Genomic DNA, 13,598 nt, shown 5'->3' on the forward strand with positions numbered 1-13,598 from the left:
ATGTCCTCACCTCCCAACAGTGTTGTTGAAGTACCTAGTAGTGCTTTACTTGTTGTATCAAGTTTATTTTAAAACTTTTCCTTGTATCCTGCAGATGGGTGTGGGTTTCAAAGCAGCTCACATTGAAGGGGTTGAGCTCAAACATATGGGCCAGCAGTCTATGGGCCATTATCCCATTCATTTTCACATGACGGGAGACCTCGATGAGAAAGGCGGCTACAACCCTCCAACGTACGTGAAGGGCGTCTCCATTCATGAATCCTTCTCTCGATGTGTGACCATTCATGGGTCCAATGGACTTCTGGTGAGTGAATTTCTATTGGTAGGCAAATAACTGCAAGTGAAATGGTTTCCTCTGTTTTTTGCTATGGTATAAACTGGGGAAGAATTTCTATGAAATACTCATATTGAAGTGTTTGAATTAACCGACATTAAGTTAACTATTAGCTGATTAAACAACAGGAGTATTTTTGTAAAACCATATTGATCTATCTAAAAAATCTTGACTATAAAACCTTAGCAGACATTCCACCGCATAGCTGCTGAGGAAATGCTACAGTGTTGGCAATACCGTCTTTCAGAATGAAATGATATATCAGTGCCCCATTTCGGTCACAATTAGACTTAAAATATTTTTATAACACCTTTCTAAGAGGAGCAGGAGCGTTATCCATGGTATCCTGATTAAAATTTATCCTTTAGTCACCTTCTCTAATTAAAGGTTATCTGATAATTACCCTATTTATTCTTTGTGGAAACTTGAGTGAGGCCAATTGATTGCCACATTTTTTATTTTACAACATTGACTACAAATCAAAAAGTGCTTTGTAAGCTGCAAACTGCTTTGGGGTGGCCTGTTAAAGTTGTTATGTATAATCCTTTTCTTTGTTTTTATTTGATCTTTGAGAATTAATCTGTTATTGAAATGAAAGCACTCTACCCTTCTATGCCTAGAAAGTCCCTTTGCTCTTAAACACTTAGTTTGAGTTTAACATTCCTTTGGCTACTTGTGAAGATGTAACGTACTATAATTTAGGTCTTCTAATTGGATGTCAGTTAGGCTCCAATATAAAAAATACACTGACCTGTGCATGTGTGAGTTGAGAGTTCAATGTATCCCAGCTGCAGCACTCCTGTTTATCCAAATTTGTGCTTCCTAATCCTGGGGCTCAGACATCTGCCAGGAAATCTCTGTGCCAACCACTCAGATATGGGGGATGATGTCTAGATCTTTTGAAGCAAAAAGTAAACATTTGCTGTCTACTCTTATTTGGTCTTGCAATTCAAAAAATCCATGAATGTTAGAACTCAGCTGTACACATTGACATTGAGCCACCTGATTCAGTGCAATACCATGACTATTACTGGGCTGTTTACTTCAGGCAAGTGTCAAATCATCCATTTTAAGACAATTCAAAATAAGTTCTGTCTTGTCTGTTTAAAGCTCGCAGTTTTGAACTGACAGTTGTTTAAGCTTTGCCTGGCTCTGGTTTATGTTTTATCTGCCTGTTCCCTTTTCAGATCTGAATCGTTCACACAGGAAAGGGGTTTTCAACATCTCTGTAAATAATTTGTCTAACATTTTCACTGTTAGCTAGCCAGGTACACCCATAGTTGGTAAGAACAGAAAAACGATGTGTTGCTTTTATATTTTTGCCAAGTGTGAGCCGCACGCAAATAAAACATGGGCTTAATGTTGTAAATGCAACCACATGCCCTCTAAGAGCACTGTAGCCACAGGAGCATGGCGTTGGTGAATTTCACTTGCACTAAACTGATGGAATTTATTTCGTTTTCAAAGCATTTCGTAGTAATAACGTGACCCACATTTTGCTTGAGGTGCACAGAATATAGATTAATGTGTCTAACCTCTTAAACCTTTGTTTGTTTGAGGGTATTGCAGAAAAGGTCTTGGGTGTGGCTCAGTGATAGATTCCTCCCTTGCCAACCAGAAGGTTGAAGTCTTGCACCAGACACTTAAGGCTAAACATTGACACTGCTGAGCTTGTGAACAGCAGTGAATAAACCTGGAAAGTACCAGCGCTAGCCTAGCTTCCAGTTTCCCATTCCCAGCACCAGCCATTTTTACCAAGGCAGGTTTGAAAGTGCACCCCTACCCCACGTTGTGTGGGGGACTCATTAAAAACCTTTGTTTACAGGAGGTTAACTGAGATTTTCCCAATGGCCTCCAGGTACCCAAGGCAATGGTGGCAGGATGAGGAGAAGGGGTTTATCTGCTGCCTGAGGAATTTGCTCCCAGTTTGCTGCTGGATGCCCAGACAAAAGCAGTTTGTGGGAAGTTTCTTGCTCATACATAGAATCATAGAATCTATACAGTATGGAAAGCCGATATTCAGCCCATTGAATCCACACCAACACTTGGAAAAGCATCCTACAAAAACGCAGACCCCTGCCTTATCCCAACTACCCTGCATTTCTCATAGCTAACCCACTTCACCTCACATCCCTGGACACTGCAGGACAATTCAACATGGTCAATCCACCGAACCAGCACATCTTTGCACCACATCTCCAGAGGAAACCGGAACACCTGGAGGAAACCCAAGGAGACGTGGGGAGAATGTGCAGTTGTCCCCTTCACTCACCTTGCAGCTCCCCATTTCTTTTCATTTCAACTGTTGAAAAAGACAGCATTTTTGTGTTGAGGCACCTTCTCAGTTACTGGTATTACAGCCTAATGCTTCTCTCAACCTAGAAGATAATTGCCCAAAGAGTTGAGGGGGGAAATATCTGTGTCAGGTTTGAAGGTTTAGAAAGAAGATCATGTCCCCGACTTTCTGTGTACCTGCCTGATGACAGATATAAGTCCACCCTTTGGGAAATTATTTTTAATTAACCTGTTCAGGGGTGTCATTTCATACCTCAGGAGCAGGTAGGGCTAGAGTCCAGATCTCCAGGCTCAAAGGTAAAGACACTACCGCTGCACCCCAAGAGCCCAGCTACAAGGAATGGGAAACCTCAGTGTAGTATTGGAATCGGATCCTGTCAATGGAAATTGGAGCATGATTTTAACACATGAGCTGCCGGCTGGCCCAGGGGTTCATAAACCTTTTGTCTTACAATGCGTGACATGGAAACCATAAAGGAAAGGAGCTAAACTGATAAACAGGAAAGACAAGTAACGTTTATAGTTTTTGAGAAGACTTGTAGCTCAGGTTGTGGATGAGGTTGTTGATTTGTTCGCCGAGCGGGTAGGTTGGTTTTGCAAAGGTTTTGTCGCTGTACTAGATAACATCATCAGTGCGCCTCCCGTAACATACTGCTGCACTCCGGAACTGCGCAAAGCCGAAGAAGAACACCTCTATAGTGTCTTTAAAAACAATGGCTACCCGACAGTGTGGTCTGTCGATACTCACTCAACAGGCAACAACAGGAAGACACAGCACAACCGGATACAGTAGTGACCCTGCCATATATCAAGAATGTATCAGAAATGACCACCACTCTACCCTGACCACTAGAATCATGGTGGCACACAAACCCACAGCTACACTATGACAACTACTGACCAGAGCAAAGGATCCCATACCTACAACTAACAGGACCAACATTATATATAAAATCCCTTTTCAGAACTGCCACAAATGCCACATTGGACAGACAGGGAGAAAACTCACTATCAGGGTACATGAACACCAACTAGCTACCAATAGACATGATCAACTATCACTTGTTTCCATACACTCGGACAAAGGAGACCACCGATTCAACCAGGATAGCGTAATCATCCTAGGGCAAGCCAACCAAAAACACGCACGGGATCTCCCAGAGGCCTGGTTTTCGAACCGGAACTCCATCAACAAACATATGGTAATAGACCTCCTATACCAACCACTGTGAAGCAGAACCAGAAATGAGACCACATCAGACTGAACCCACATAAATAACAAGTGGGACGGACCAACAACGCTTCATCGGAGATGCACTGATGATATTACCTTGTATGGTGATGAAATGTCTGCAAACCAACCTACCAGCTCAGTGAACAAATCAACAACCACAAGTGACATTTGCTCCTGTTTAATTTTCTCTGGCTGAAGAAACATTTAAAGAATCTGCTTAACTCATTTTTTAAATCAAAATATTTTAACTGCGATGTTATGGACATCAGAAATTTCTGTGATGGAGAAAATTGATGTGTTTACTGCAGGTCAGAGCAATTAGCAAGTGGTGTTTTCAACCAACTGTACCTGTTGCTGCTGAAAATCATAGATAATGGGGACAATCTGTCCAAAGCTCTTGACCAATTTCACTTCATCCAAACCCCTTGCAGCTACATTCTTTTTACAGAAGTAGTCAGCACACTTAACGATCAAATCTGCAATTATACTTATCTCTTTCTCTGAAGATTTGTGGTCTTGGAAGGCAGAGTTAAAATGGCAAATAACTCTAAATTCTAGTAGGATCATGTAATTTGCTGACAGCTTAGTCCCATTTGCTTTAACAGCACTTTGATTACTTGGATCTACAGAGGTTGTGGCACAGAATAAGCCCATTCAGTCTATTGTGCCTATGCTCTTTACTGCAACAATCCAAAACTAACAACATTACCCTGCTCACATTTAAACTTCAATTGGTTTTCATCTACTAATAATGGTAGGTTCCTGGGGAGTGTTGTTGAACAGAGAGACCTAGGAGTGGAGTTTAATAATTCCTTTAAAGTTGAGTCACAGGTAGATCGGATAATGAAGAAGGTGTTTGGTATGCTTTCCTTTATTGGTCAGTGCATTGAGTATAGGAGTTGGGAGGTCATGTTGCAGCTGTATAGGACATTGATTAGGCCACTTTTGGAATACTGTATGCAATTTTGGTTTCCCTGCTATAGGAAGGATGTTATGAAACTCGAAAGAGTTCAAAAAGGATTTACAGGGATGTTGCCAGAGGTTGGAGTGTTTAAGCTACAGGGAGAGACTGAACAGGCCGGGGCTGTTTTCCCTGGAGTGTCGGAGGCTGAAGGGTGACCTTATAGAGGTTTATAAAATCTGGAGGGGCATGGATAGGGTTAATCGACAAGGTCTTCTCCGTGAAGTGGGGTGGTCCAAAACTAAGGGACATAGGTTTAAGATGAGAGGGGAAAGATTTAAAACGGATCTAAAGGGCAACTTTTTTACACAGAGCGTGTGCATGAATAGAATGAGCTGCCAGAGGAGGTGGTGGAGGCTGGCACAATTACAGCATTTATAAAGCATCTGGATGGGTACATGAATAGGAAGTGTTTAGAGGGATATGGGCCAGATGCTGGAAAATGGGACTAGATTTATTTGGAATACCGGGTTGACATGGAGGAGTTGGACTGAAGGGTCTGTTTCCATGCTGTATATCCCTATGGCTCTATTGCAATAATACTTTAAAAAGCGATCAAGTTGAAGTAAACTTATTTGACATCACTGAAAATATTAGACAGCGCTAATAATTATCATGTTTGATCCAATTCTAGAAACACTGATTTATCTGTATAATGAGGAGATGAAGAATGATTGTGGGAGTCCCGATCTGTTGCTCATCCACTATTATACATTTCTTACTGTATAATTAATTCTGCTTCTGTTGCTTGGTGCTCCAGATAATTTAAAAGACAGTTATGTGCTTTTCAATGCTAGATAATTTAGTAAACCCTAAGGTATTTTCTTGTGGTATTAAGGAGCTTCTAACGGATGATTTTTATATTTAGCTGATGATATTAACTCTAAGTGCTACGGTTCTGTTTATGTGGTCTGGCAGAAATAGCCTAATTGAAGATCCCAAAGTATCTAGTGAGGTTTGGTCAATATTCCATAGGAAGAAATAAACATCTTGTATTTCTATAGCACCTCAGGAAATCCTAAATCACTTCACAGAGAAAGGATGCAATCATTGTTGTAACATTGGAAATGAGGTAGCCCTCTTGTGCATAGCAAGCTCCCATAAACAGCAAAGAATGAAAAAGCTGGATAATCTTTGAAATGTTTGTGTAATTGTTCACCAGGACATTGTGAAAAACTTCACCAATTCTCATTGAATAGGACCCATTGGAATCTTTTCCATGCTTTGTGTGTGGACTGTGAAGATGGTATAAAAGTCAAGAATTGAATGAGAGTGGGCATTTGGTGGGGGGAAGGATTGTTGTTTCTTGCCTCCAATATTTGGTATGTTCCATGTAACCATGACGCAGTCAATGTGAAAGATTTTTGTCCAGCACTTCAGTGTATTTTGCAGGTTAGTGTGCAGTAAAAGAAAACTTGACAATAAATCAGGGTGTGTTTCTGAGCTGCAAGTAGATGGATATTTGTGGTCTGTGAATTTAACCAGAGTGATTACACTAACAGGCAGACCTAAAAGTGAGGTGTCAACCCGGTGAAGCCACCAACTAAGATCACTTGCATGAAGTAGCAGAAGCTGAAAGTAATATAGTGACCAATCCCATAACCAACAGTTCAGAGATAATGGGAACTGCAGATGCTGGAGAATTCCAAGATAATAAAATGTGAGGCTGGATGAACACAGCAGGCCAAGCAGCATCTCAGGAGCACAAAAGCTGACGTTTCGGGCCTAGACCCTTCATCACCCACCAACAGTTCAGATCTCAGTTCTGCAGTCCTGTCACATCCAATTGTGAATAGTGGTGGACAAGTAAACAGATCATTTGAGGACAATGTTCCGCAAATATCCCCATCCTCACTGATGGAAGAGCCCAACACATCAGTGCAAAAGATAAGGCTGAAGCATTTACAACAAGCTTGCCAGAAGTGCCAAGTGGGTGTTCCATCTCGGCCTCCTCCAGCATCTCAGATGCTAGACTTTGTCTAATTTGATTCACTCCATGTCAGAGGCACTGGATATTGCAAAAGCTATGAGCCCTGACAACATTCCAGCAATAATACTGAAAAGTTTTGCTCCAGAACTTTCCATACTCCTAGGCAAGCTCTTCCAGTACAGTTTACAACATTGGCATTTACCCAACAATGTGGAAAATTGCTCAGGAATGTCCTGCAAACAAAAACAGGACAAATGCTACCCGGCCAATTACCATCCCATCAGTCTCCTCTCGATCATCAGTAAATTGGTGGAAGGTGTCAGTAACAGCGCTATCAAGCAGCACCTGCTCAGCAATAACCTGCTCAGTGGCGTCCAGTTTGGGCTCCGCCAGGGTCTGTCAGCTCCTGACCTCATTACAGCCTTGGTTCAAACATGGACAAAAAACGAGAAAATGACAGCTCTTGACATCTAGGCTGGATTAGTCTGAGTAAGGCTCTCAAGAAGTGCAAGCAAAGCTAGAATTAATGGAAGTTGGGAGAAATCTCTCTGCTGGTTGGAGTCACAACTTTGCATGTAGGTAGATAGTTGTGGTTGCTTCCAGCCTGACCTGTTTGCCAAAGATTGCACAATGTTCAGCACTATTCACGACTTCTCAGATACTGAAGCAGCCCATGTTCAAGTGCAACAAGACCTGGACAATATTCAGGCTTGGGCTGAGAAGCAGCAAGGAACATTTGCACCACACAAGTACCACCAATGCCCATCTCTAATAAGAGACGATCTAACCACTGACACTTGGCATTCAGTGGTATTATCATCACTGAATCCTTCATTGTCAACATCCCAAGGATTCCCATTTACCAGAAACTCAACTGGACTCTCCAAGTAAACACAGTGGCTATAAAGTAGCTACAGGCGAGGAATACTGCAGCAACAACTCGCCACCTGACTCCCCACAGTCTGTCCGCCAACTACAAAGCACAAGTCAGGAGTGTGGTGAAATACTCGCCACTTGCTTGGATGCACGCAGCTCCAGCAAAACTCGGGAAATTTGAAGGACAAGAGTAGCAGGTACATGAGAACACCACCACCCACAAGTTTCCCTCCGAAGTACTCATCGTTCAGACTTGGAAAGTCACCGTTCCTTCAACGTCATTGAATCAAAATCCTGTACCTCCCCATAATTGTATTATGGTCAGCCTATAGCATGTAGAGTGTAGTTGCTCAAGAAGGAAGCTTATCACCACCTTCTCAAGGGGCAACTAGGGACTGGCGATAAACGTGATGGCCAGTTAGTTACACCCATGTCTTCCAAGAGAATAAAAAAAAGCAAACTGGGAGCCAATTGCTCAAAAAAAATAAAAAGCAAGAGTTGGCAAGAAATGCAGATGCTGGAGCCAGAGATAACAGTGTGGAGCTGGATAAACACAGCAGGCCAGGCAGCATCAGAGGAGCAGGAAAGCTGATGTTTTGAGTCGGGATCCTTCTTCAGAAATCTTCTGAAGAAGGGTTCCGACCTGAAATGTCAGCTTTCCCATTCCTCTGATGCTGCCTATCCTGCTGTGTTCCTCCAGCTCCACACTTCATTGTAATGAAAAGCATTTCTTTTCTGGACTATTGTATGGAATTAAAGTTGCGACCTACGTCTTCGATTCTGCAATGTGCCCAGTGTGCAGTTGTGTCACTAGAATGTGCTGTTTTTATCACCTTACAGTAAAAAAGGAATATGGATGAGAAGTTGGTCTGGCAGAAATTGACTGAATTATGTCAAAATTATTTTAGTAATTGGTTTGAATACTATTTATCAAGCACAGAATTCTGAATTATCTGCTTTGATTTGTGCGTAAGAGAGATTGTTGGCCACTCTCTTCAATTTTTTAATTAATGGATACCATATTAACAGCAAAGCCAGAGAGTTATTCATTCTAAAGCTCCAAAATCTAATTTTACTGCAATAGGAGCTTATCTATATGGATTTTTGTTCTTCATGTAACAAAATTTGGATTCACATTAAAAATAACACATAAATTCACCCAAAATCTGTTTACTTTGACAGCAGTTTGGTTCTGAACGGATTGGTTTGCCACCTCTGACCATCTGTAAGTTCTCAGTTGAGGGTCAGTGGGTAGCATCCTTATATCCTACTTAGAAATCAAGACCAAGCCCAAAGACCTAGGCAGATGTCCCGAGTGGAGAACTGCCAATATGCTACAGTGTCAGTACTACCTTGTGCATAAGATGTTAATGTGAAGCTCCGTCTGCTCTCTCAGGTAGATGTAAAAGAAATACTGTCGCACTATTCGACTAAGTACGCTTTGGTGCCCCATCTAATGGTTATCCCCAGAATCATTTTATAAATATAGTTTACTATGGTATGTGTGGTTGCTAATTAGTTCTTGCATTTTCCACATTTGGACTACTCTTCAAATATGCTTCAAGGTAAAGCATTTTGGAACAACATGAGACTGTTCGAAGTATTATATAAATGCAAGTAATTCTTTCTGTAAAAACTCATTTATCAGCTTAGGAAGCTTGTCTACTTTTCATTCATCTTAACTCAACCAGAAATAAATTCACATGAAAGAATAATTGAGTACTCCCAGAGAATGTGTTTACCCTGATAAGTATTCTGTTTTGAAGGATGACTTTGCCTTAAGCTCACAAGATAACGAGAGGGTAACTTCATTTTTTTGAAAACTTTTATTTTAGAGGAAAGGTACCCAATCCATTGGTTGTAGTAGGTGTGTTTCATGACATTAAGAGGAAAAACAGCCACAAACCATTCCCAATGATGTAAACAACAAAAATAAAATCCCATTTTAACAGATCGAGCTTGTGGGAAGACAATATTGTTGATTTTTAAGCCTTAGTGGCTGGGATTGTACACATTTGCAGAATTTGTTCAAATGGACTGAACCTATTTTTTTAAATATATCAGACATGGGCAACTCTGACTAGGCCATTAGAGTCATTGCCCACCCCTAATTGCCCAGAAGGCAGTTAAGAGTCAACTACATTGCTGTGGGTCTGAAGTCACATGTAAGTCAAGCCAGGTAAAGCTGGTAGATTTCCTTCCCTAAAGGACATTATTGAACCAACTGACAATGGGTTCATTGTTACATTAGACTGTTTTGCTTTATTCCTGATATTTTCAAATTTCACCAGCTGTCATGGTGGGTTTTGAACAGCTGTCCCCACAACTAACAATGTGGAATTCTGGATTATGAGTCTAGTGACATTACCAATATGACGCCATCTCCCTATGAATGATTTCATTTGTAAATTTGCATTGATTCATTTCCCATAGTAACAATAAGGCAGGTGGTCACATTTGGATCAGAGATAATGGGAACTGCAGATGTTGGAGAATGCGAGATATCAAAGTGTAGGGCTGGATGAACACAGCAGGCCAAGCAGCATCTTAGGAGCACAAAAGCTGACGTTTCGGGCCAAGACCCTCTCTCTGATGAAGGATCTAGGCCCGAAACGTCAGCTTGTGTGCTCCTAAGATGCTGCTTGGCCTGCTGTGTTCATCCAGCTCCACACTTTGCTATCCTGGTCACGTTTGAAAATCACTTGAGATAGTCAAGAAGAGTCAGTATGTATCCGCAAAACTCTAGTGTAGTCCCTCCAACCTCCAGACTACTCTGTCCTGCAATATATCTTAGATGTTCACTTCCTTTCTGCATCTCACTTCCTAATCCTGCTATTCCCTTTCTGAAAGGGTTACTCTGCTCTGATCTCTCATCCTTTGCTGATATCTTTGTTAATCCAAGAGACAGTTGATCAGCCAGCACTGATTGTCCTGCATTGATGACTCCCAGCTCTTAAACAGCCATTGCTAAGAGTGCTCCTTTAAGGCATTCCAATACATCCCCTGCTTCTGAATAATAATCAGGGAATTGCTGCCAATTTAACAAGATTAAAAAGATAAAACAGAACTCCAAAGCTGAATGAATGATTTTACGAACTAAATGACAGTTTCCAAGTCTAACAGATGCTACTGTGAGGGGACAAAACAGTGGTGCTGGAGGTCTGATAGCATCTGTAGAGAGAGAATCGGAGCTAACATTTAGCATCCATGGAGATTCTTCTTCACAATTGAAGAGATCTGGAGTTCCATCACTTTTCCAGCATCCTTCAGTTCTGAAAAATTGCACGTTGGGCTCTGTGAATAACTCCGTTTCACAGATGCTGTCAGAGCTGCTGAGTTTCTCCAACACGTTCTGCATTCAGTTTGGATCGCCAGCATCTGCAGTATTTTTCTTTTTGACTGCAACTGAAGCACCAATAGCCAGTTTACTCCAACGAACACGGGTACTTTTGCAATTCATGGTGGCCACATGAGGCAGTGAAGAAGAACTTGCATATCCACAGTGTCTTTCAGAGAGTTTGGATGCCTCAAAGTGTTCACATCCAATGGATTGTCATCATCTCTGCAAAGTAACCAAACCCAGCAACTAAATTGTGCACACATGCTGGCTGGTTGAGAGAGAGAGATATCAAGTAGAACTCAATCCAAATTCCCATGAAAATGCTATGCAGTTGCCTTTACAAAATTCTCTGTTCAAATCTCTAAGGTTATTCAATTTAAAAAAAAAACCCACATTTCCCTTTGTAGGTTAATTCTGTTCTTTATCAAAAGAATTAAAACATTTCTGTAAAATTTCTTTGTCTAGTTTATCATTAAGGTCCTTAACAACAGGGCTTTCTGTTAACATATTAATGATTGGTTTACCCCAAAGCTGTTAAATGTTGATTTGTTCAGTTGATTCTTGAATGGCGAGCTTTGAGTCAGTGCAAAAAGAGAGAGAGGCCATGGGAGCAGAGTTGATTCCCCTTTATTTCTCCTTACAGGTGAAAGATGTAATTGGCTACAAGACCCTAGGGCATTGCTTCTTCACTGAAGATGGTCCTGAGGAACGAAATACATTTGATCACTGCCTTGGACTGTTGGTCAAAGCTGGGATTCTGTTACCATCGGATCGTGACAGCAAAATGTGCAGGAGCATAACAGAAGGCGTGTATCCAGGCTATATCCCAAAACCTAGACAGGACTGCAAGTAAGTAACTGCCAGGCAGTTTGAATGGGTTTACTGGGACTGAAGAGATATTGCATGATTCCATAAGCCCAGAGGAAAAATGTTGTTGGAGAAAGTACGCCATTATCCATTCCATTTGGATGGGAGTCCCAGGAATTAAGATTGAAGTTTACTTTCCACTAACTTTCTGTAATATTCAACAAAATTAATATGTTGGTAGAGTCTAAACTCAGTTTTCTCCATCACGTAGAGCATTTGCATAAGGAAAATGAAAGTTCAGAATTATTTTCGATTCCATATTTTATGGTGAGTTCAAGATGTTAACTGCTGTAATGTGCAAGATAACAGTACAGCAGTACTTGCTAATGTATGTTCCTTAATAAAGTGGAACAGCCAGGGACTTAGTGCATCAACAAATGTTCCTCAAGGGGAAAGGAAGCATAACAGAGAACTTTGATAAAATAGGGAATGAATTTGGGTTTGTTCTGTGTTTTAATCTCAGTCAGAGTGAAACTGTTTGTACTATTCAATTCAATACTTTGATTTTGCCTACATTGATACAACAAAAGCTCGTTTTCTAGCAAAACAGTCAATACTTGATGATGGGCACTAGCGTTCCCTCTAAGCTGTGTGTCTGTGCCCACCTGCAGATGCTCCAAGGTTCCACATAAGGGCCATCACACCATTAACATCTGGTTCTGGAAGCTACCGCCACACATGAGCCTTGGGCACTCATACAGCTGGTAGGGAAAGTAGAGGGAACACTGATGGGCACCACTTAGAGGTTGTAACTAAATCAATGACTGAAAACACCATAGGATGGGACAGTGGCTCAGTGGTTAGCACTCACTCTGCCAGGAACCCACGCTTGATCCCACCCTCTGGCAACTGTCTCTGTGGAGTTTACATATTCTCACCATGTCTGTGTGGGTTTCCTCTGGGTGCTTCAGTTTCCTCCCACAGTCCAAAGATGTACAGGTTAGGTGGATTGGCCATACTGCATTTCCTCTAGTGTCCAGTGATACGCAGGCTAAGTGGATTAGCCATTGGAAATTACAGGGTTAGCGTGGAGACGAGTGGTTCTGGGTGGGATGCTCTTTGGAGGGCTGGTGTGGACTTGATGGGCTGAATGATCTGTTCCATGCTGTAGGAATTCAATGATTGTAGAAATTGCAGCATAGAAACTTTGTTTCGTACATGTTCATGCAATGTGGGCATCGCTGGCTGGTGATGGTTATTTATTGATCATACCCAATTTCCCTTGAGAAGTTGATGGTGAACTGTCATCCTTAAATGTTGCAGTCCTTGGCTTGTAGGAACTGTTAAGAATTTGATCCAGTGTCAGTAAGGGAACTGTGATATAATGTAAGTCATGGTGTGTCTTGGCCAGGAATTTGCAGGCAGCAACATTCCCATGTTTGTGCTGCCCTTGCCTTTCTGGATGGTAGGGGTCACAAGTTTAGAAGATGCCAGTCAAAGTAGACTTGGTGAGTTGTTGCCATGAATCTTGTAGATGGTACATGATGATGCTACTGAGCATTGTTGATGATGGGTGAGATGCCAGTCAAGTGGGCAGCTTTTCCCTGGATGTGTTGAGCTTCTTGAATATTGTTGGAGTTGCACCATGAGTAGACAGGAGATGAGTTACTCAATACTGGATTCCTAGTCTTTGAGCTGATCTTGTAGTTACAGTATTTCTATGCCCGGACCAGTTCAGTTCCTTGTCAATGGTAACTGCCAGGATGCTGACTGTTAATTGTGGGGGTTTCAGGAGTTGTAATACCACTGAACATCAAAACA

At 41.6% G+C, this 13,598-nt stretch overlaps 1 protein-coding gene across 3 annotated transcripts in view; it reads left to right on the plus strand.

Annotated features, from left to right (window-relative positions):
• The window catches only part of cemip (cell migration inducing hyaluronidase 1), a 227,616-nt gene that overhangs the window by 157,697 nt on the left and 56,321 nt on the right, over positions 1 to 13,598 (plus strand). For all 3 annotated transcript variants that reach the window (XM_059639312.1, XM_059639311.1, XM_059639313.1), the window contains exons 13-14: positions 95 to 304; positions 11,614 to 11,819. In XM_059639312.1, the coding sequence (XP_059495295.1) occupies positions 95 to 304; positions 11,614 to 11,819 (416 nt within the window). The remainder of the gene's footprint in view (positions 1 to 94; positions 305 to 11,613; positions 11,820 to 13,598) is intronic.

The sequence above is a fragment of the Stegostoma tigrinum genome, chromosome 33 (assembly GCF_030684315.1).
Source record: "Stegostoma tigrinum isolate sSteTig4 chromosome 33, sSteTig4.hap1, whole genome shotgun sequence".
Classification (NCBI taxonomy): Eukaryota; Metazoa; Chordata; class Chondrichthyes; order Orectolobiformes; family Stegostomatidae; genus Stegostoma; species Stegostoma tigrinum.